General features: G+C 46.2%; 1 protein-coding gene and 1 long non-coding RNA gene across 6 annotated transcripts; both read right to left on the reverse strand.

The window, feature by feature from the left end:
- Positions 1 to 333: 333 nt before the first annotated feature.
- Positions 334 to 13,886, reverse strand: LOC134474297 (uncharacterized). Of its 4 annotated transcripts, none has more exons than XR_010045040.1 (6): positions 13,580 to 13,886; positions 11,681 to 11,898; positions 10,765 to 11,602; positions 10,569 to 10,652; positions 2,864 to 3,099; positions 334 to 2,245 (listed from the first exon to the last, which is right to left on the reverse strand). It is a non-coding gene; the product is annotated as an uncharacterized LOC134474297 (long non-coding RNA). The 4 variants fall into 4 exon arrangements; XR_010045041.1 differs by having other exon boundaries at positions 10,765 to 10,856; positions 11,102 to 11,898; XR_010045039.1 differs by having other exon boundaries at positions 10,765 to 11,898.
- Positions 13,887 to 15,161: 1,275 nt separating this feature from the next.
- On the reverse strand, positions 15,162 to 19,345 carry LOC100714742 (C-type lectin domain family 10 member A). 2 transcript variants are annotated; one of them, XM_003466186.3, is made up of 10 exons: positions 19,176 to 19,345; positions 18,318 to 18,419; positions 17,609 to 17,722; positions 17,085 to 17,180; positions 16,926 to 16,997; positions 16,774 to 16,845; positions 16,538 to 16,624; positions 16,293 to 16,441; positions 16,110 to 16,216; positions 15,162 to 15,966 (listed from the first exon to the last, which is right to left on the reverse strand). In XM_003466186.3, exons 2-10 carry the CDS (start codon positions 18,382 to 18,384, stop codon positions 15,813 to 15,815), a joined length of 918 nt encoding a protein of 305 aa, XP_003466234.1. In that variant the 5' UTR covers positions 18,385 to 18,419; positions 19,176 to 19,345; the 3' UTR covers positions 15,162 to 15,812. The 2 variants fall into 2 exon arrangements, with proteins under 2 accessions (XP_003466234.1, XP_013004219.1); XM_013148765.3 differs by lacking the exon at positions 19,176 to 19,345 and adding an exon at positions 18,625 to 19,055.
- Between the last annotated feature and the right edge of the window lie 648 nt (positions 19,346 to 19,993).

Raw genomic sequence — 19,993 nt, forward strand, 5'->3', positions numbered from 1 at the left:
ATCGTCCAGCTCACGTGCCATCAGGATGAGCACGTGAAGCACAGTGGCTGTGCATGAACTGAGCAGCAGGGTGCCCACCTCCTAAGGTTGCTCTGGCTACTGCTGCTTTGGAAAGTTCAACTTGTCAGGAAAAAAAAACCTGAGTTCCCAGAATGGTCCTTTACTTCAGAAAATACAGCTAGCCACTTCTGGGAGAGACTGAACCTCATGATCTCAGAGTAAGCAAAAAGTCTTTCTTTATCTTTATTTCTTTTTATTATTATTATTATTTTTTTTTTGTACCAGGGATTAAACTCACAACCTTGCACTTGCCAGGCAGGCATTTATGCCGCTGTTAAATCCCCAACTTTTTTTTTTTTGCCTTTGACACAGGGTCACACTGTGCAATTCAGGCTGGCCTTGGGCTCACTTTATAGCCCAGACTGGTCTCAAACTTCCAAGTGATTCTCTTGCCTCAGCCTCCCGAAGGTTGGGACCACAAGAGTACCACCATGCCCGGCTTTTAAGCCAGCTTTGCTCTTACTAAAAGCACAAACCATGAAAGAATAATTTATAAATTGAGTTTTGTCAAAATTAAAACTTTTACTCTGGATAAATTAATTGTGTAATCAAGATCATGCTAGGTGTGTCACATTTGAAAAAAATTTTTCTTTGATCAGATACAAGAAATTCACCATGAATGATTAAAAGTTATGTTTATGGTGAAAAGCATTTTTCAGCCCTGGTAGTTTTATAATGCCACACGGCTTAGATTTTCTGACAAAACTACAGGAAAAGGAACACGGATGGTGGCACACACCTGTAATTCCAACGTGTGGGAGGCTGAAGCAGGAGGATCACTATGAGTTCAAGGCCAGTCAAAGCTACATAATGAGTTCAAGCACAGTCTGAACTACACAGACCTTGTCGCAAAAAGAATCTACAAGTAGATTATATAGGCTTATTACTATTTCATGCTGTACCTAGGCAAATGAATTAGAACAACTGCCAGTCTTCTGTAGTGGCCAAGAATAATGTCTTGAAATTATTTCTGATCAAAGGGGGATTGTTTAGAAAAGCTTAAAACTTAGAGACAAGGATTACAAAAAAATGTAAATCTTTAATTATTATTCTGGAATAATTTTGAAAGGCTAAAGACTAAAAGATAATAATCCTGCCTATTTAGTATTATTATATTTTACAAGAGGAAAGACTACAAGTTAGTTATTGTACTAGCTTCTCTTAGTTTGCTAAAAAAAAAAAAAAAAGATTTGTGCTAATATCATTTGGAGAATCTTTTATGCCCATATCTTCTGCTCTGAGTAACTACTTTGAAGATAACAATATGCAATGTATTAACTATTTATTCCCCTATTGTTTTGCTATGAAATTTTACTTTATTTTTTCCATAATATAAAAAGAATAAATTCTCAAATACAAAAGAAATCTATAGAAAAGCTAATAACAAGGCAAATTATTCTTGAACAGTTACACAAAGCATTTTCTCTAGTTAAAAAATACAGCCAAATTATATTATTATTATTATATTATATTATTCTATAGAGCAAGTAAGTTTTGCATTTAATTAAAGTCCTATCCTAGTAACTTTTCAATTCCTATCAATTTTTCTGTCTCTTCTATACTTCTTAACTATCATCATATTTAATGCCTTCATTAATGAGTTAGGTAAATTTTGATTCATTTTAAACACACGGTGTATCAGTTAGAAAAGTGACTTTGTGTGGGAAAATACAAAATAAAATGTTAAAAACAAGATATATAATTTTCTGTAATGCTTTATGTTATATTGAAACCTTAAAATGCAGGAAGCTTAATTTTTTAAAAGCCTGCTAGAATGAAGAAGAGGATTTGTCCATGTGGCTAGATACCAGGTCACTAAACATGATAGTTACTTCACAGCGAGAGTTCAGTGTGCACACCGTCGTCTCCTTCAGGTTCCCGAGACCTTGTCAGGGGTCCAGAAAGTCAAAGACATCTTCGTGATAATGTCATTCATCCAAAATGCCCGCCAAGGTGCTCGTGGAAGGAAAGGTGAGACCAATGTCTGGAGCCACTCCCGTCGGAGACTTGATGCTCCAAGAGTTTGCGCCTCTCCTGTCCCCTCCTGACTCCACGTTCTGGCCTGGAAATTGTATACTCCATCACCTGTTCTCTTCCTCCTGAATGGAGCAGGAGTGTGACGCCACAGCCAGAGAGCCCGACGGCCAAGGTCCTGGGGGACGCTCGGGGCTGGGGCAGGTTAGGCCTAGAGAGAATAAAGGATGGGCCTGCAGGTGCAGCCTCCAACAATTCTTAGAACCCAGAGGCAGGAAGTGAAAGGAGGTGGTGGCAGGCGTGTGCACAGCTGCGCCCCGTCCCTTCCAGCCCAGCTCCCCCACACAGATGTCAGGAATGAGGAAGTCGTGTTGGCAGAGATACAGGGAACACTGCACATTGTCGGTGGGACTGTAACTTACTGCAGCACTACGGGAAACAGAACATTAAAGAGGTAGAGCCGCTATATACCACTGTTACACCCAAAAGAAATAAAGTCAGTATTTTAAAGAAATACACGCACTCCTGAGTTTATTACAGTGCTTATTACCAACAGCCAGGAAATGCAAAGCACCTAACTGGGGCCAGCTGATGCCTAGACAAAGGGAACCAGCGCCAGCACTCAGGAGAATATTGCTCAGCACATAAAAAGGACGAGATCCTGTCACTGTCAACAACGTGAAACAAACCAGAAATCATTAATAAGTGAAAGAAGTCAGTACAAAATAAAAAAAGAAAGTGTCTGGAACAAAAGTTGTATTTGGATTGAAAAAATTCAAAGGGGCTCAGAAGAGAAAAAGTAGACACACATTGGAGGAGGAGAGCCTACCTGAGCCCAGAACGAGGGCCGCTTACGAATGCTGTGTCCAGGCTCTGTCCTTTCTCCCTTTAATTCACCTGCTGATGCCTGCGGATGGGAGACGTCAGGCTAGGGACTCCGGTGCTCCGTGCAGACTCAGGCCAGGCTTCCCGCCTTCTGCGGCCACGATTCTCCCCAGTCCTCCAGAACTGACTCCTTCCCGACCCCGGTGACTGTGCTGCTTGCCATGAAGCCCTGCAGTCTGTCTGCAGGGGACTCGAATAAGGAGACAGGCCGGGGAGAGAAAGCAAGAGGGTGTCAGGGGAAGGGAGCAAGGATGGAGGAAGAGACTTGGGGTTTGGGCTGGATTCTTCTGTTCCTACTTTGTGTCTGTCGCAATCTGTCATGTTGGCAGAAGAATAAAAGAAAGTGCACTCACACAGGTCAGTACAGTAGTCAGAAGGGGAGGAGAACTTCAGGGACATTTCAAGAAAACTGTAGATGTTCTTTTTGATTCTATACCGCCACTTAGGAAGTGATACTTTTTAAAAAGTTGCAACTTTAATGACACATCAAGGTATTTTTTATTTTATTTATTTTTTATTTTAAAGAGGATAAAATCAAGGATAATAAAACCAATCAAAACAAACCAGCATAAGTGATACAGGACTTCAAAACATTATGAAATCAACAATAGTTACCATAATACCTTCCGTTGTCTTCAAAATAGCTGCAGATACCTTTGGACATAGTAAAAACCAAACAGAACAGAACAGAAACAATAAAAACCAAACAAATTTGCAATAAAAGACTTCAGAACAAGCCAATAGTAAATCCCAAATTGCTACCATAATATATGTTGCTGTCTTGGAAATAACAGCTTATGCCATTGGATTTAACATAATCAACCAAAACAAAGAAGAATAAAACCCAACCCAACAAAAAATGAAAATGATATAGGACTTCAAAACAAGACCATAGGGAATCAACAGTGGCTACCCACCCCTCAGGAGAGCCCTGCTAGATGGTACTCTGCCCGTCACCACCCTCTGAACTGATATCGGACCACTGGCCCTAGACCTGCAAGGTCAGTGGCACACTGAAGCACCACAGCCATCCGACTGCATTTCACCTTGGTAGCTATCATCACAGCCTGTGTTTCTCTGAATCAGCCAGTTGCTAACGGGGAGCAGGGTGGGGGGAATTGGTTTTTCTGTTTACCAGCCCGTGTGTCAGAAGGGGTCTGGCTGCTCCCTGTCATGGTTTATGTCGGTGGCCCCCAGGAACTAAGACACTCCCAGTCCAGCAGTGGCCCGCACTTGGCTCTGGTGTGGCTTTGTTCTCTCTCCCCAGTCTATGAATGGTGCTGACATGGGGAAAGGCTTGGGTGACCTGCATATGGCACTGGTTCCCAGACAGGGCCCTCAAGGTATTTTTTAAATAGATAATTTTAGAGCAGTCTTAGGTTCACAGAAAAATTCAGTACAAATAAGAAGAGACTGCTACATACTCCCTGCCCGCACACATACAAAGACACCCACCCCATTATCAATATTCACTACTAGAGTCACACAGTTGATAAACATACATTTTCACATCCCTGTCACACAGATCCATCAGTTTATATTCAGGTGCTCGTGCTGCTGAGCTAAACCCCTGGCCCAAGGTTCATTCTTGGTGCCACATAATCTATGGTGTTGTTATGGCTCATCCCTAGGTGTCCCCCAGAGCCTCATGCAATCCTAGGCGGGGTGTTTTCAGAGGTGGCTGGATGCAGAGTGCATGATCGACTCGGAGTGTGACCACTGAATTTGTCCCCACGCTAAGCCAATAGCCTCCAAAGAATATGAAAGGGGAAGAATTGTTGCTGTAAGTGACTTTTATCAGATTGAGATAAATTCTTTCTACACCTGTCTTGTTCATGGTTTTTTGTTTTATCACGGATGCATTTTGTTGTTTTTGTTCTTCTATATAAAGGATCATGTCATTTTCAAATAATAATTTCACTTCTTCCTTTCCTGTGCTTATCCTTTTATTTATTTCTCTTGCCTGACATCTCTGGTTAATGGTTTGAGTGCCGTCTTGAACAGGAATGATGATATTGAACATCCTCGTCGTGGTCCCGATTTTAAAGGGAAAGGTTTCAGTTTCTCCCTGCTGAATGTGAAGCTGGCAGTGGAATTGTTGTAAGAGACTCTGATGACCATTTACCTTCAGTTCATTTACCTGCTTTGCTCCCTTCTTGTCACCGTGGCCTTCTGCCATGCCACCCTGCCTTGAAGCCCGTCAATTATGGACGGAGACCTCTACAAACTGTGAGCCAAATAAACCTTTCCTCCTCTAACTTTGGGTGTTGGATATTTTGTCAATAAGAAAAATAATTAAGACAAGTATCATAAAGATTGGTTGCATTGTTCTAAAAATCCTCTGTACGCAATCTAAACCCCCACCCTCCCACCCAATCCATGACTACCACTGATCTTTTTACTGGACCTATAGTTCTGTAATTTGGCAGCATATAGTATTGGAAATAAAGGCAGTGATCTTTTCAGGCTAGCTTTTTTTACTTAGCAATGTCCGTTTAAGTTTATCCCATGTTTTGTGGCTTAATAAATTCATGTCCTTGTAGCACTGAATAATATTACAATGTCTGGAGACACCGTGGCTTATCCAATTACCAACTTCATTACCCATTTATCATCCAGGGTTCAACTGTCACAGAGGACATTTGGTTTCTTCTAATTGTGGGCAATTACACATAAACAAGTTTTTATGTTGATGTAGGTCTTTCCATCTTTTGGGTAAGTACCAAGGAGCCTGACTGCTGGATGGTATTATAAACTATCTTCCAAAGTAGCTGTGCCATTTTACGTCCCCATCAACAGTGAACAAGCGTTATTCTTGGTCTATATTCTTGCTAGCTTTCAGCACTACAAAGGTTCCGGACTGTGGCCATTCTAACAGGTAAATAGTGGCTTTTCACCATTGTTTTAATGTGTGTTTCCCGACAACATATGAGGTGGAGTGTTGTCTTTTCATGTTTATTTGCTATCCATGTTTCTTCTTTTATAAGCTGTCTGTTAAGGCCTCTGCCTAATTGTTTTAATCTTTTCTTGGTACATATTAGTAATGCTTTTAGCATACTGGTACATGCACATATCATATCTTGATGATTTTCATACCCGTTACCCCTGTTAGCTTTTCTCTTCCCTCCCCGGACCCTCTTCCCAATTTCTAAAAGTCTAATGTACAGTTTTTTGTCACCTCATTTATTTATTATTGTTAAATTCCCTTCTTAGGTAGCTCATAATTAGGTCTACAGGGTTTCACTACACAGTTCAGGCTGGCCTTGAACTCACTTTATGGCCCAGGCTGGCCTCAAACTTGCAGCTATCCCCTATCTCAGCCTCCTAAAAGCTGAGATTACAGATGGGTGCCATCACACCCAGCCACAACACTATAATCCAGTTAAATTATCAATCTTCGAGGACGCTGGGAAACCAAGCAAGCAGCTCCCCTCCCTGGTAAGCGGCGGTGGTGGGCAGACTGCGGCCCTTCCAGGGGGAGAACCACCAGCAGCTCCTGAGATCCACGCCATGTTGGAACTTAGGACACTGGGACACCAAGCAACCAGCCTGCCTCCCTGCAGTAGTGAGCCTACCGGTGCATGGCCTAGAGTCAAACATCCCACTTCCCCTGCCCCCTTCCCCTGTCCCCCCGTTAGCAAATGGGAGCCAGAAATCTGAGCATCTCCTGGGAGGCTGACCATAGCAAATAAGGGGGATTTCCTTCTACCATCTCCTTGAAGGCAAATATTTTTATTACTGTTTTGCTTTATTCTGATTAGTGGTACTGCTCTATTCAATATTCTGTTTTGATAAGTTCTATAATATTCTGTATTTTATTTTATTTTGATATACATGATTGAAAGAACAACTATTGTGAAGATAACGAAATATACTGTGATACCTATTACTGTTGTCCCGGTAACCTGCTGTGAAGTTCTGTACCAATTTCACTACACGGTCTCAGTTGGCTTTAAAAATAAATAAATAAATAAAATTAAATTATCAGTCTTTTCAGATAACTTAATTTTGCCCTCTCAGCCTCAGACCCTACATTCAGGAAAGTTAAAAAAATTCAAAAATTCTGTAATCTTAAACTGTCTTTGGAGTTCACCGGATGAAATAACTAACCAAAAAATGTTCTTTTTTACTTTAGAGAAAAATATTCTAACAGGGGTATGTTTATTCTTAATTATCTGAGCACTATTTTTTAAATGGCATGGAAAAAGCTATCCACTTGACAGAGGAATTCAGGAAATATTTTATAATCTTCACTATTATATTTTTACTTTCTGAAAGTTCTTTTTTATAATATGTTTTAAAAATAACACATATTTATCATTTCTTTTGTATCTTTGGGGGAAAAAAGAAAGGAATTCAGCTCTAAGTTAATTATACGGGGCAAAGGTTCAGGGGTTACTACTCTATAACACACGACAGATTGGAACGCACTGGAGACTTGCCGGTGCCCTCAATGTCCATAAAATGTTTCTCCTCTTGGGAAACATCACTCAAATCCTCACAGCACAAGTCTGTATTACTCTTCCACAGGCCGCGTACTTTCCTCCATTATGACACTGCTGGTTATAATTCTACAGTGGTCACCCTACCTTGTATACCTGGTTTCCGTTTTCTAATGATGCTGCCTAAAGACCCCACCATCCGGAACCTGGTTCCAAAAGAACTTCTTCAACAAAGGGCAGTTTCTAAGTTTCCCAGAAGGCATTGTAGCATTTTTAAAAACTGTTATTTCAGTGAACCAACTCATGGGTGTGTTCTTCTAAGCAGACAGCTCCTAGAGAACAGTCAATTCTACCATTAGACCAGGTCGGGATTTCCAGTACCACTCCAGATCAGAATCAGACCACTTCATGAAAACCCAGTGCTAACCTAGCATCCAAAAGAACACAAGTTAACAACGGGTGACAAGAGAAATAAATCGCAGAATTGGAGTATAATTGGCATATTTTAACGTTCTAATTTTGTAGTTTTATAATAAAACACTTCACTTTCTTAATCTGGCACTAGTACTTAATTTAGCAAAATAGTCTTTGAGCTCCTGCCAAGTGCCACCGTTCGTGTGGAATCTCTCACATGCTGGGAAGTGCTGCTGGCGTGGTCCCATCGTTTCTGTGTCTCCACTAAGCACTTTCTGCCAAGATCTCTGTCTGTTCCAGCCTAATAATTTTCATGCAGTGCTAGTAGGCAGGGCGAGGCAAAGGGCACGCTACCTCCCAAGAGCTAATTTTGTCCTGACCGTGGAGTCGCCTTTATTTTTAATGAGCACTAAGTGATACGCTTCTATATGCCAGACAGCTTTGTAATTGCAAGAAGTGCGAGAATGAATGAGCCCTACCTTCCCCTAATGAGCTGCCATATAAACTAGTTCTAAGCTGAGTGACTGCTCCTGGCAATCCGGACTCATTCAGAACCTGGCAATCTCTTCTCTATGCCTGTCTTTTATACAGTATGACTTTGTAGTATCTCCCATCAAAAAGTAGAGTCTATTTTTTCATTCCTTTTTATCTGCTTTGGATAATAAGAGGCAGCAGAAATGGCTCTAGAGTCCCTGCATTGTTCCAATTGCTGTCTTGAAATCCTGCCAACCACTATGTCACTAACCTAAAATGGCTCAGCCACCCGCTTTGTCCCACGTGGCTAGCTAAATGTCAGCCGTGGAAGAGAAGCTATTCCAGAGCAGTAAACCCATCACCAGTCAGCCCCAGCTAACCAAGCACATGAGCAAGCACAGCCTGATGATAAAGGAAGACCAGCTGAGTTATAATAAACGTCAGTTGTAAATACTGAGCTTCGAAATGATCACACAGTGGCTAACCAATATCCCTGGGGATCTTAACCACTTCAATAAGTCCAGGTCCTCAGAGAAATGAGACCATTGCCTTTCTTGGTCATCCTAAATTTACACAGTTTTTAAGTGACAGAAAAGATTTCTATATAACTTCCAAGATCTAGCTATTAATAAATTTTGCTGTTATAAAAATTGGTATGTGGGGGCTGGGGATTTAGCTCAGCGGCATAAGCGCCTGCCTTGCAAGCAGGCAGCCGTGGGTTCGATCCCCGGAACCGATAAAAAGGAAAAAAACCAAAAAAAAAAAAAAGGTGTGTGTATGTCCCTGTAATATAACTAACTCTTTGGGGGAGATACCTAGAAGGGGAAGAGTTGGTTCAAGTAAAATTTCTACTTTTAGTTTTTGAGGTGTATTTGCTCATCAACAGACGAAAGGACAAAGGAATGTATATTTATACACGATGGAGTACTACTCTGTCATAAAGAAACACAGACTTAAGGCATTTGTAGGTAAATAGATGCAACTTGAGAACATAATGTTAAGTGAAATAACACACAAGTTTAAATATTGCATATGTATATTTTTATATATGCAATATTTAAACTTGTGAGATATATATATATATATATATATATATATATATATATATGAGCAAGAGAAAAATAGAGGATAGATAAACAAGAGGTCTGGAGATCTTTTTCTTTTTTTTTTTTTTTTTGGTCTTTTTCGTTTTTATCGGTACCAGGGATCGAACTCCCGACTGCCTGCTTGCAAGGCAGGCGCTTATGCCGCTGAGCTAAATCCCCAGCCCCTGGAGATCTTTTTCAAATGAATGAGGAAACAAGAAATAGAGGGAGTAGAGATAGGGAAAGAAAGGGAAAATGGTGATAGAAAAAATGATTTTGCAAATGAGACAAGGATCAATATTTGGAAGGAGGGAGGGAAGGGGTAGAGGATTCAAGAAAAAGAAGAATCAAAATATATTTTGTGCAGATAACAACTCCCCACAATAAAAGGACTCATTAGGTTCTGCAAGCATGTAATAATAAAATTTTTAAATATTTCTATATGAGAAGAAAATGCTCTGTTCATAAAAGGAAGGATTTTAAAGCCCCAGTTAACTTCTCTATTTTTAGGTTGCCGAAAATCAGGCAGCATCGAACATCTAAGGCTCACGAGGGAATATGTGCTGAGCGGTTTCCTTTATGCAAAATTCTAGAATAGGAAAAACAACAGGGTGAGAAAGCAAGTCACTGCGGGGCCGCGGGTACGGAGGCAGTTAGACAGTGATGAGGAACTTGACGGTGACAGAAATGGCCCAGATCTTGACTGGAGTGGATTTTGCACAGGTATTTACATTTGTCAAAAGTCATCACTAATTTTTTTGTCTTTTCAAGACAGGGTCTCACTATGCAGTTCAGGCTGGTCTCGAACTCACAGCAACCCTCCTGCCTCGGCCTCCTGAGTGCTGGGATACAGGTGCGTGCCTCCACACCCGCCTAGCCACCACTACTCTTTAAATAGGCACATTTGATTGTGTAAAAATTATTCCTCAATAAAGTTTATTTTAGAAGGTAAGGAAAAAGAATCTTAGGAACTCTCTATGGTCTTTTTAAAGTTAAGGAAGAAGAAATTCAAAATGATAGCAATGCTTCCAGCCACCAAAGGCTTGTCGCCCCCTGAGAGAGGTCTTGCAGGGGTCTCTAGGAAAGAGCCCGTTCCACCACCCCTTGGCTAGCTGAGCAGGCCAACAGGAGCATTTCAGTGCCCCTAACTGGTCTTACCCAGGCTGGCCTCATTGACCTCTGGAAGACACTGTCGTCCCACTGCCATCTGGGTAGAAGAGGGCACAGTCCTTACCTCCACCCAGCTGATGCCCATGTCAGCTGTCCAGCTAGTTTGGCATCCGTTTCCTCAGGGAGGAGTAACAGCAATCTAGACAATCTAGAAGGACAGATGTCACAGAATTCAGGCCTGGGAAAGAGGTGCTGGCGGTCAGATCCCCGAGGGGAAGATGTGATGGGGGCCCAGAGAGCAGAAAGCCCAGTGCACTCACTTGAAGTTGGTTTTACACCATTTCCAGACTGCATCAGGGTCACTGAGGCCTGTCTGGGCGTAAGAGGAGCCAGTAAGTCCCGGAAAAAAGTCCTGGAGTGAGAGGCAATGGTGACATCTCACCATCCCGACAAAGCCCGTAGCCCAGCAATTGCGAACTAAGCAAGTTGAGGGTCTGCATGTTTATCCCAGGGCCCAGGCCAGTTAGATCTCTGAGGGAGTGGTTCAAATGATAGCACTCTCTAAAGCCCCCAGGGCGAGCCCGACAAACAGGAAAGGTTGAGAACAGTTTCCCTAAATGCTACATTTTGGGGGAACTAAAGAGCAGAGGCTCCCACCTGCTCCATTAGGTGGTGGTCACCAGCTGGCAGCACCTGGCACCCCGGGCCAGGTCATCGTAGACCGACAGACCCAGGAGCAGGCAGTGGAACCTTTCAGAACCCGAAGGCAGGAGAGAAGAAGAAAGGCTGAGAAGCTGCTCGGTGGGCCCTGGACACCAAGTGGAGCCAGCCACACCCAAGGCTTTGCGCACCGTTACTGTTGTGATCGCCCAGCTGGCCAGCTGGGGATTTCAGACACGCTGCAGCCGCTAGACTCACAAGCACACCTCTGATTGATCTGGGACACACAGAGATGGGCAGGGACACGGTGCTCTAGGTGTGGCCACTGCTGGTGAGCTCCTCCAGCTCAGGTGACCTGCACAGGGCCCAGCCAGGACCCTGTGCTCCCAGCACACCATGCCCGGGAGTGAGAAACTAGTCATCCACTCCACTTTTCATTTCTGCTCCTTTTGTCCCAGGTCCTCTGCAGAAAGACCATCTTCTGACCCACGCTGCAGCCTGAAAAGGGGGTACCTCAGCGTGAGGAGACTGCGCCCGAGTACGTACACCCCACACTGTGGAAACGGGGGCTCTGACCTGCTTGAGATTCTTCCACCTCAGCTTTAGTGTCTTGCAATCTGGAGATAATGGGGGCTTGGACTCGGGAGTCAGCTTCCTACCCACGCCTCCTACGGCCAGAATGCTACGCAAGCCCACCGCACTGCTGAGCGTCAGTTCCTGGATGCTGAGCCACAGTCTGGGGCGAAGTCGCTGAATTCATTCTTCAGATGCCTGGTCTTCCTGTACCTTGGAATCTGATGAGGCGGGTGGGATGACCAGAGCTGGGATTTATCAGGTCCCATCTGTGCCCACACTGAGCAGGGCACGTTTATGCGCTCTGGTCCCCCCAGTGACCCCACTGGAGCAGTTACTATGATTATCTGGTATTTAACACAAGTAATCGAGGCTTAGGAGGCGAAGCAATTAGACTCCATGGCCGAACTAATAAGTAACCAGCAGCTGTGCCAATCACGGCTGTTTCTCTGTCCCTGCAGTGCCCCCTGCCCCAGTTCTCATCAAGGGCCTTTTCAGTTCAGCCCTGTGGCCTTCCTGGCTGGTGATAGTGTGTGCTGTTATGACCCTCACTGTCGTCCCATAACCATACCCACTGTCGCTCTGCTCATGATCCTCACCATCACCCCCACATTGCCTTGCCATGGCACCCCGTGATTTCTCTCTGCCTGCCCACCCAGGGCACCCACGTTGTGTCCAATCATACAGACGACCACCGGCAGCAGAGAGCTGAGATCAGAGAAAGAGAGGAGGCAGGACCCACAGCAGACACTCCCCGGGACAGCGTGGGAGGTGGGGCTGGGGGAGAAACTGTCCCCATGAGCGGGCTGTCACAGGGGCAGCTGAGGAGAGGACCCCGGGACCTGCCTGGAGATGAGGGTCGGGCCCTTGTAGTGCTAAAGATGGAGAAGAGATTGGGGGCCTAGGAAATGAGCAGATCTTCCACTCCTGCTGGACCAAAACGAGTCCTCAGTTACACCTCTGTCACATCCCCTGGGAGCCATAGACATACGGAGCCAGGACAATGGTGATGCTGGGGAAGTCAGAGCAGACCGGAAAGACAGACAGACCCTTAGCAGGCTCACACACATCTACAGGCCTGGGTGTTACGGCTCATGCATGTGTCAATTTGAGAAGTCTAGAAGCTGACCGAGCAACTCGGCAGTTCTCCATCCTGGGGTGGACAGCACATGCCTTGCCCTCTCTCTAGGACATTGTCCACTGTGTCAGTTTGAGAAGGTCAGAAGTATAACTAGGTAGGTGCCAGGAAGATAGTTCAGTGGCACAGTGCCTGCCTGGCAAGTGCAATGTCATGAGTTCGATCCCTGGTACCAATAAATAAATAATAAACAACAGGAAGTTTAACTAAGTGATCCAGCAGGGTCCTCACTTTGTAAACATCCTTGGTCTGTGCAAGAGGAGGGCACAGAGACGGGGTGAGTGGTGCACCCCACCTGAGGCACGCCGCCTGCTCACCCCTCCCTTTTTGCTGGTGTTGCCCTGCTGCCCTCTGGCACCTTGAAGTGTCGCCCTGTGCCGTGCCATCCTGCTTTGGAGCCAGCTGGTTAGGGGCCGAAACCTCCACAGACCGTGAGCTAAATAAATGCTTCCTTCTGTCACTTTGGGTGCTGTGTGTTTTGTCCCAGCAACCAGAGAAAAATAACTAAGACCCTGGGTTTTGGAATTAGTGAATTTACTCCCTAAATCCAACTGCTTCAATGCACGCGTCTCACCCAGAGAGGTCTCCCTCTGTTTTTCTGAGGACTTTAAATCTTCGTAATGGTCCCTCCAAGCCCAGAAAAATGATTCACTCAGAACGCAGGGCGTATATCCTGCTGGACAGCTCAGAGGCACTTTGGAAGAGACCTGTCCTCTTTCTCTGGCCTTTTCTACTCTAGGTTTTTCTCCTGGCTTTCCACATACCTGCTGAAACTTTTCACACTTGATGGCCATACTTGGTCGAACGCAGGGTCTCTGAGGTTACAGGTGCTAAAGTCAAGAGACCAGGTCACAGGCTGGGACAAGTTGGGGCCATGCGAAGCGGAACGGGGTGCAGCTCGTGTCGGAGTGCGGTCTGCCGCCTTCCTCATTAGCACCTCCCCGAGCACTGTGGCGCCCACGTTCACGGAAGGGACTGACCTAGTCTCTTTTTCGGTTTTGAAACTAGGGTAATGCTTACTTCCTGAAATGACTTTTGCAGTACTGCTTCCCTTTCGATTTCATTAAAGACTTTGAGAACTTTGAGGAGTCTTTGGTGTTAGATCTTCTGTAATGTTCTTACAGAATTCAGCAGTGAATCTGTTGGGTCCTTGGCTTTTCTTATTTGGTAGTTTTTTGGGGGAGGTTGTTAATTTTTCAATTTCATTGACTGATAATGGATTATTCAGGATTTTTAAATCTCCATTCAGCTTTGGTAGTTGATATGTATCTAGGCAGTGTGTATGTGTCTAGGAATCTATCCACTTCTTTTGAATTTTCCGTGTTATTCAAGTATAGGTTCTTAAGGTAGTTACGAATCGTCTGGATTTCAGCAGAATCCATTCTGGCTTTCACTGTCACCTCTCATCTCCTGGATTTTGATCTTTATCTTGATAAGATTGACTAAAAGTTTATCTATTTTGTGTATTCTTTCAAAGAATCAATTCTTCAATTTAGTAATTCTTTGTCTTTTTGCCTTAATTTCACTAATTTCTGCTCTAGGCTTTATAATTTCCTTTCTTGTGTAATGTTTTTGTTTGAATTATTCTTGTGTTTTCTAGGACTTGACGGGTATCACTATTTCTTTGGGCTCAGCATTATAAACTTCCCCCTCGGGGTGGCTTTCCTTGTGTCAGTATGTCACACTGACCTTATCATTTGATTGTTACAACTCTCTAATAGTCCCTTAACTTCACCTGTGACCCACTGATTATTCGGAAGTACGCTGTTTAATATTCACTTGTTTGTATAGTTTCTGTGGTTTCTTTTGCCCCTGATTTTTTAGTTGCATTGCGCTGTAACATTCATGGAACAGCTAATTCTTTTGTATTTACTTAAGCATGCGTCAAGGGCTGGTGTGTGGTCTGTTTATAACTAGCCTTGTATTTTGTGCTCTTATGTATTTATACTGATCTTTTCCCTCTTTTTTCCTGCCTTCCTCCAGTCCCCTCCCATCCTTTTCCGACTTACCAGTTATGAGATTTGAACTTGCAACTTCTACCAAGAGCCACCTAAGACTCACACCGCTGACGGTAACAGTGCTGCTCCTCCTGATGTTCCTTCTGTGTCTGAACATATGAACCCTTTCTGCAGTATAAATTAGTGTCTGAAGCTCCTTTATTCTCCTGCATATGTATTTTATTCAACTTTTCCAGAGTTAGTAACTTTTTTTACTAGTCCTGTTTATATTTGTGTGCCCTAGCTCGTTATTTCTTGCTTGTATTTCTATAAATTCCTTTCTTCTGCTTGGAAAGATTTATTTCACTATTCTTTTTCCAAGGTGTTGAGTCAAAAAATTTTTATTCCATTTCAGCCATTTTTATCTTTATTTATTTGTTTGTTTTGTACTGTGGATTGCACCTGTGGAATGCTGGGCTGCATCTCCAACTCTTTTGTTTTTCAAATTTTGAGAGAGTCTTGCTGATTGCCCAGGCTGGCCTTGAATCTGTGATCCTCCTGACTCAGCCTCCTAAGCGGCTAGATTTACAGGTGTACTCCACTGTGCCTGGTACTTCCTCTATATTTAATACAAAGTAACTTGCCCAGGCTCCCACACCTGCAAATGACAAACCAGGCTCCTTACCAGGCCATCAGCCCAAAGCCTGTTCTGTTCTCCGGATGTCACTTCCTGCCCACATCTTCCTCTGGCCAGCCAGGCCCCGCCCTGCTCCAAACCCCCAGGACCCAGATGGTGCATAGGACGTTTGACTATTTCTAATCCTTTTACTTTAAGAAAAAAGGCTGCAATAATAAACTGCATGCTACAAAACGTCATGAAATTCATTCTCCTCACCCTGTTAATCTCACAGTGCCTTTCTTAGACACCAGCATTTCCCTCTCCTTTAAATGCTAGGTGAAACTCCCCAAGGAAGTAAAGGCCCCCAGAAAGGAGGGTTCCTATTCGTTGATCTTAGCATCTCGAGGCATTGAGGCAATCGATCGGTCAAGGAGGCTGCTGTCAGACTTGGCTCTGCTCTGTCTCACAGATCCAGTGGAAGGCTCTCTTACACACGTTGTCGTTCCAACTGCCATCACTGTTGAAGTGGGCACAGTCCTCGCCTCCTCCCATCTCGTGCCCAGACCAGTTATCTGGCTGCTCTGGGCTCCAGTTCCTGCAGACAAGAGAAAACCATGCAGACAAGGAAGTCAGTCTCAGCCCCATCCCCGGGAGTCTGTCTGACCCCAAGGCCACAGGCTGCAAAATGGGCACAGTCCCAGACACAGGACACAACGCTCGGCAAACAAGCACACTCACTTAAAGCCTGGGTCAAGGTCAGACCCATCCACCCATTTCCAGGACCCGCTTCGGTCAGTTAGACCCATCCAGGTGTTTATGCTTCTCGTGTTGCTCTGGATAAATATCTGGGGAGAGAAGAATAAGATGATGATCTCTCCCTTAGACCAGCCAGCCTCAAATAAAGGCCAGGTGGGGCCTCACCTGCTCTCCCAAGGAGTTCACCATCACCAGGTGGGCGTTCTCCATCTGGCAATGCTTGTTGGCCTCATCCCAGGGCTTCTTGGATTGAGAAAACCAGTAGCAGCTGCCTTCGTGAGCTATCCAGTTAAGGGGGCAGCAGGTCCTGGAGCCTGGCAGGGGAAGGGAGGATGGAGGAGCTGGGATGATGCCCAGTGGGCCACCGGCTATAAAGAGAGGCGGGTCACACTCTTACTCCTCCTCCTCACCATTGCTCTTGAAATAAGCCAGCTCACAACTCAGGGACCGTAATTCTTTCACCAGCTCCTGGATTCGTAGGAGAATTTGAGATTGATCTGAGACAGAAACAGATGCGAGTGGGAATCATGCTCTGTGTGTGACCTTCAGTGAGCTCCTGCCCCTCAGGCATCCTGCACAGGACACAGCCCAAGAACCTTGTGCCCCTTGAGGCCTGTGCCCAGAGGCAAGGGAACAGCCATCTGACCTGCTTTGAATGCCGCCTCCTTTTGCTGCAGAGTGCTCTCCAGAGAAGTCACCTTCTGGCTCAAGCTGCGGCCTGGAGAGGACGGGGCTCAGCACCAGGAAGCTGCTCCCCAGCCTGCCCCCCACCGTGCTGAAGATACCAGAGGCTCTCACCTGCCTGCAGCTCCTCCCCATGGTCCTCCACCTCTGCTTTCAAAGACTTTATGGCGTTTTGCAGTGCCCCGCCTGAGGACAACAAAGGGCTTGAGCTCAGGAGGCAGCGCCCCCATCCAGACCCACCTCGCTGCAGGGCCCCTTTCAAGTCTGGCTCACAGTTGGAAGTCAGTTGCTGGATGTTAACCTCGTGGTGTGAGCTGGAGTTGCTGAAATTTGTGCTCAAGGTGACCAGATCTCTCCGCAAATTAGAACCTGGCAAAGAGGAGGGAACGATCAAAATTAAGATTCGCCAGTCCAGTCCTCCTTCACACACGGTGTCTCGTTTGGCCCTTGCACTGGCTCAGTGAGGATGGGACGGGCCCTGTTTTTATCCACTATTGCACAAAAAGGCCCTAAGCTTTAGGACAAGGTGATAGAATTAGACAACTCATAGGTGGCATGACCAGTGGCCACCCAGACCACGGGTCCCGAATTATTTCCATACTGTCCCCACCTCTGCCCTTGTCAGCTGTCCCACCATGGCCCGTCCAGCTGCTGACAGCAATGCCATTATCATAGTCCTCAGGATCGCCCCATAACTGCCCACGGTGCCCTTCCCTGCGCCTGCGTGGTCCTCAGAGTCACCCCAGCACTGCCTCACTCTCATGAGTCCCCTCTCCCTGCCCACCCCGGGAACCCACCTTGGTGTCCAATCACACAGACAGCTACCAGCAGCAGGAGACTGAGGCCCAGGGAGATCTGGGCGAGGTAGGGCCCACGGCAGCAATTCCCCAGCGCGCTCTGGAGAGGTGCGGCTGAGAGGAAAGAGTTTCATTACAAGGAGAACCCAGGTTGTGACCCAGACAGGAGGAAAAGCAAGCTCCGGGGTTCATCACTCAGGGTTGAACGCTGAGCCTTGGTATTGCTGGGATGAGAGCTGGATGAGGAGTTTGGGGAAAGCGATGACCACCTTTGACCCTTCTGGGACTGGCACAAGCCCTCAGTCAGTGACTCACACCCCTGGAAACTTACCTACCCACCCCAGGGGACTCATATCCACAGACATGTACAGAGACAATGTATACCTGAGGTCTTATCAGAGTGGGGAGAAGCAGCACAAGGACAGAGTAGCTGGAGAGAGACAGGTCCTTAGCAGGTTCACACACACCCACATGGCTGGCATACAAATTAACGCTTCTCTTCCAAACTCAAAGCTGCGATGTACCCTCTCCTCCCCTCTCCACAGAGCTCAGGGAAGCAGGTTAATATGTGTTTGTCTGTCTGAGGACCTTAAATCCTCTCCACAATGGGCCCTCACAAGGGCAGCAGAGCAACAAGACCCGCCAGCAGGCCTCCTGCCACACAGATGGTGAGGGCACTCCAGGAGGGACTGTTTCTCCCTCCGCTTACCTTTTCTAATCCCGGAGTTTTTCATCTCGCTCCCAAACTTCTGTAAGTTTTCATAATCTGGGTCCATTGTTGACAAACAGACAGCCTACGAGGCTGTCAGAGCTGAAACGAAAAGCCGAGAGCCCAGGGTGGAGCAGAGCCGGAGCCGGAGCAGAGGCCCGCAGAGCGCGGCTGGGAGGGGACTGGGCTTCGGTGCGGCTGAGAGCGAGCTGTCACTAGGAGTGTGACCCAACGCCCTGTGTCTGCAGCCATCCGTAGACTTAGGGTCAGGTTTGGGCTGTGGGCTGGGGTTAAGCTGAGGCTGTACCGCGTGGTAGGATTGGCACCAGTCCGCGTGGAAGGTCGTGGGTGGAGTCAGGTCTACGCTGGGCACAGAAACTGGAAGAAGAGGGCACTGAGGGGGCTGAGGTGGGTGTTTAGGTGGAAATTGATTCTGAGGTTGGGAAGGAGGAGCTGAGGTCAGAATTGAGCTTAGGGTTGTGGCTAGAATTCAGAGTGAAGAAAAGATTAAAATTGGGCCAGAGACGAGCCTGTGTTTGAGTGTTAGTCTGTGACTCAAGACTGACCACCATAACTCAACCTAGAATATATGAAAGGGCCAGGGATATGGCTCAGTGGCACAAGTGCCTGCCTGGCAAGCACAAGGCTCTGAATTCAACTTCCCGTGCCCTCCTCCAAAAAACGAATATAGAGGATATGAAAGAGAAGGGAGTCTCGAATCCCCACTTGGCAATCAAACTCCACTCTGCCCTCTAATATTTCTTCCAATCCCTCCCACCCAAGACCCGAAGTCTCCCTCCTCCTGCTTCGGCTAACTTCCCGCCCGCCCGGTCTCGCTGGCCTCTCCAACCCAGTTACCTGTGGGTCCTATGAAGGCTGCGGCTCTGGACTTTGTTGCGCAGGCAGGAATGGCCAGCTGCAGGACAGTGGCAGAGGGAAGGTCCAGAGGAGGAGCCACACACCACACGGGGCTGCTGATCTTCGTGCATCAAAGTTCTGTAGCCCGGGACCTCCCATTTCCTCAGCTCGCCTGATAAATAATAAGAACAGACTGAAGTGGAACACGTGCAGAGCAGCGGGAGGGGCTGGTGTGGAGCCAGATTTTCTGTTCGTGCCTGGGGGAGTCCACTTCCTGTCCTCTTCCGTGGAGGTCCCCTGACTTCCCCATTTTACCGCTGAGAGGGAAGGTCCGTTTTTCTCCTACGCCTCATATCTTCTGCCTTGCACCAGTGAACTTTCCAGAGTCCTGGTGATGCTGTCCTCGCCTCCCAGCCCCAGAGCAGCCTCTTCCCTGCTCATGCTCAGCCCTCCCCAGGTCCCTCCCGCAGCATCCTGAGGCCCCACCATCAAGCCCCCGGCTTGACAGTCACTCTCCTCCCTCCCATCAGCAGGAGGACTTTGATTAGTGTATTGTTGGAGTTACCTTCTCATCACTGAGACACAACTTACAGGAGGGGAGATTTCTTTTTGCTCTTTTTTTTCAACCCATCACTGGCTGGTCCTAAGTAGAAACAGCAGACAGGAAGAAAGCTGTGGGTCCCTGCATGGAGGCCAAGGGGCAGAGAGAAGAGAGCAGCCAGGAAGAGAGTTAGGCCTTCCGGCTCATCTGCCCAAGGACTGGTCTCCACCTAGGACCCCCATATCAAGATAGCTCTAGGACCCTGGTGAGCCATCCA

This window comes from Cavia porcellus, unplaced genomic scaffold (genome assembly GCF_034190915.1).
Source record: "Cavia porcellus strain 051 isolate PalLab524CR breed Dunkin Hartley unplaced genomic scaffold, mCavPor4.1 scaffold_32, whole genome shotgun sequence".
Taxonomy (NCBI): domain Eukaryota; kingdom Metazoa; phylum Chordata; class Mammalia; order Rodentia; family Caviidae; genus Cavia; species Cavia porcellus.

Excerpts from the sequence above, each read along its gene's own strand:
- LOC100714742 (XM_003466186.3), bottom strand. The coding sequence starts at position 18,384 with ATGGACCCAGATTATGAAAACTTACAGAAGTTTGGGAGCGAGATGAAA. Across the intron at positions 16,442-16,537 it reads GGCTTATTTCAAGAGCAATG|GCTCCAGGACCTGCTGCCCC; the intron begins GTGAGGAGGAGG and ends TTCCCCTGCCAG. Across the intron at positions 16,217-16,292 it reads TGAACTCCTTGGGAGAGCAG|ATATTTATCCAGAGCAACAC; the intron begins GTGAGGCCCCAC and ends TTCTCTCCCCAG.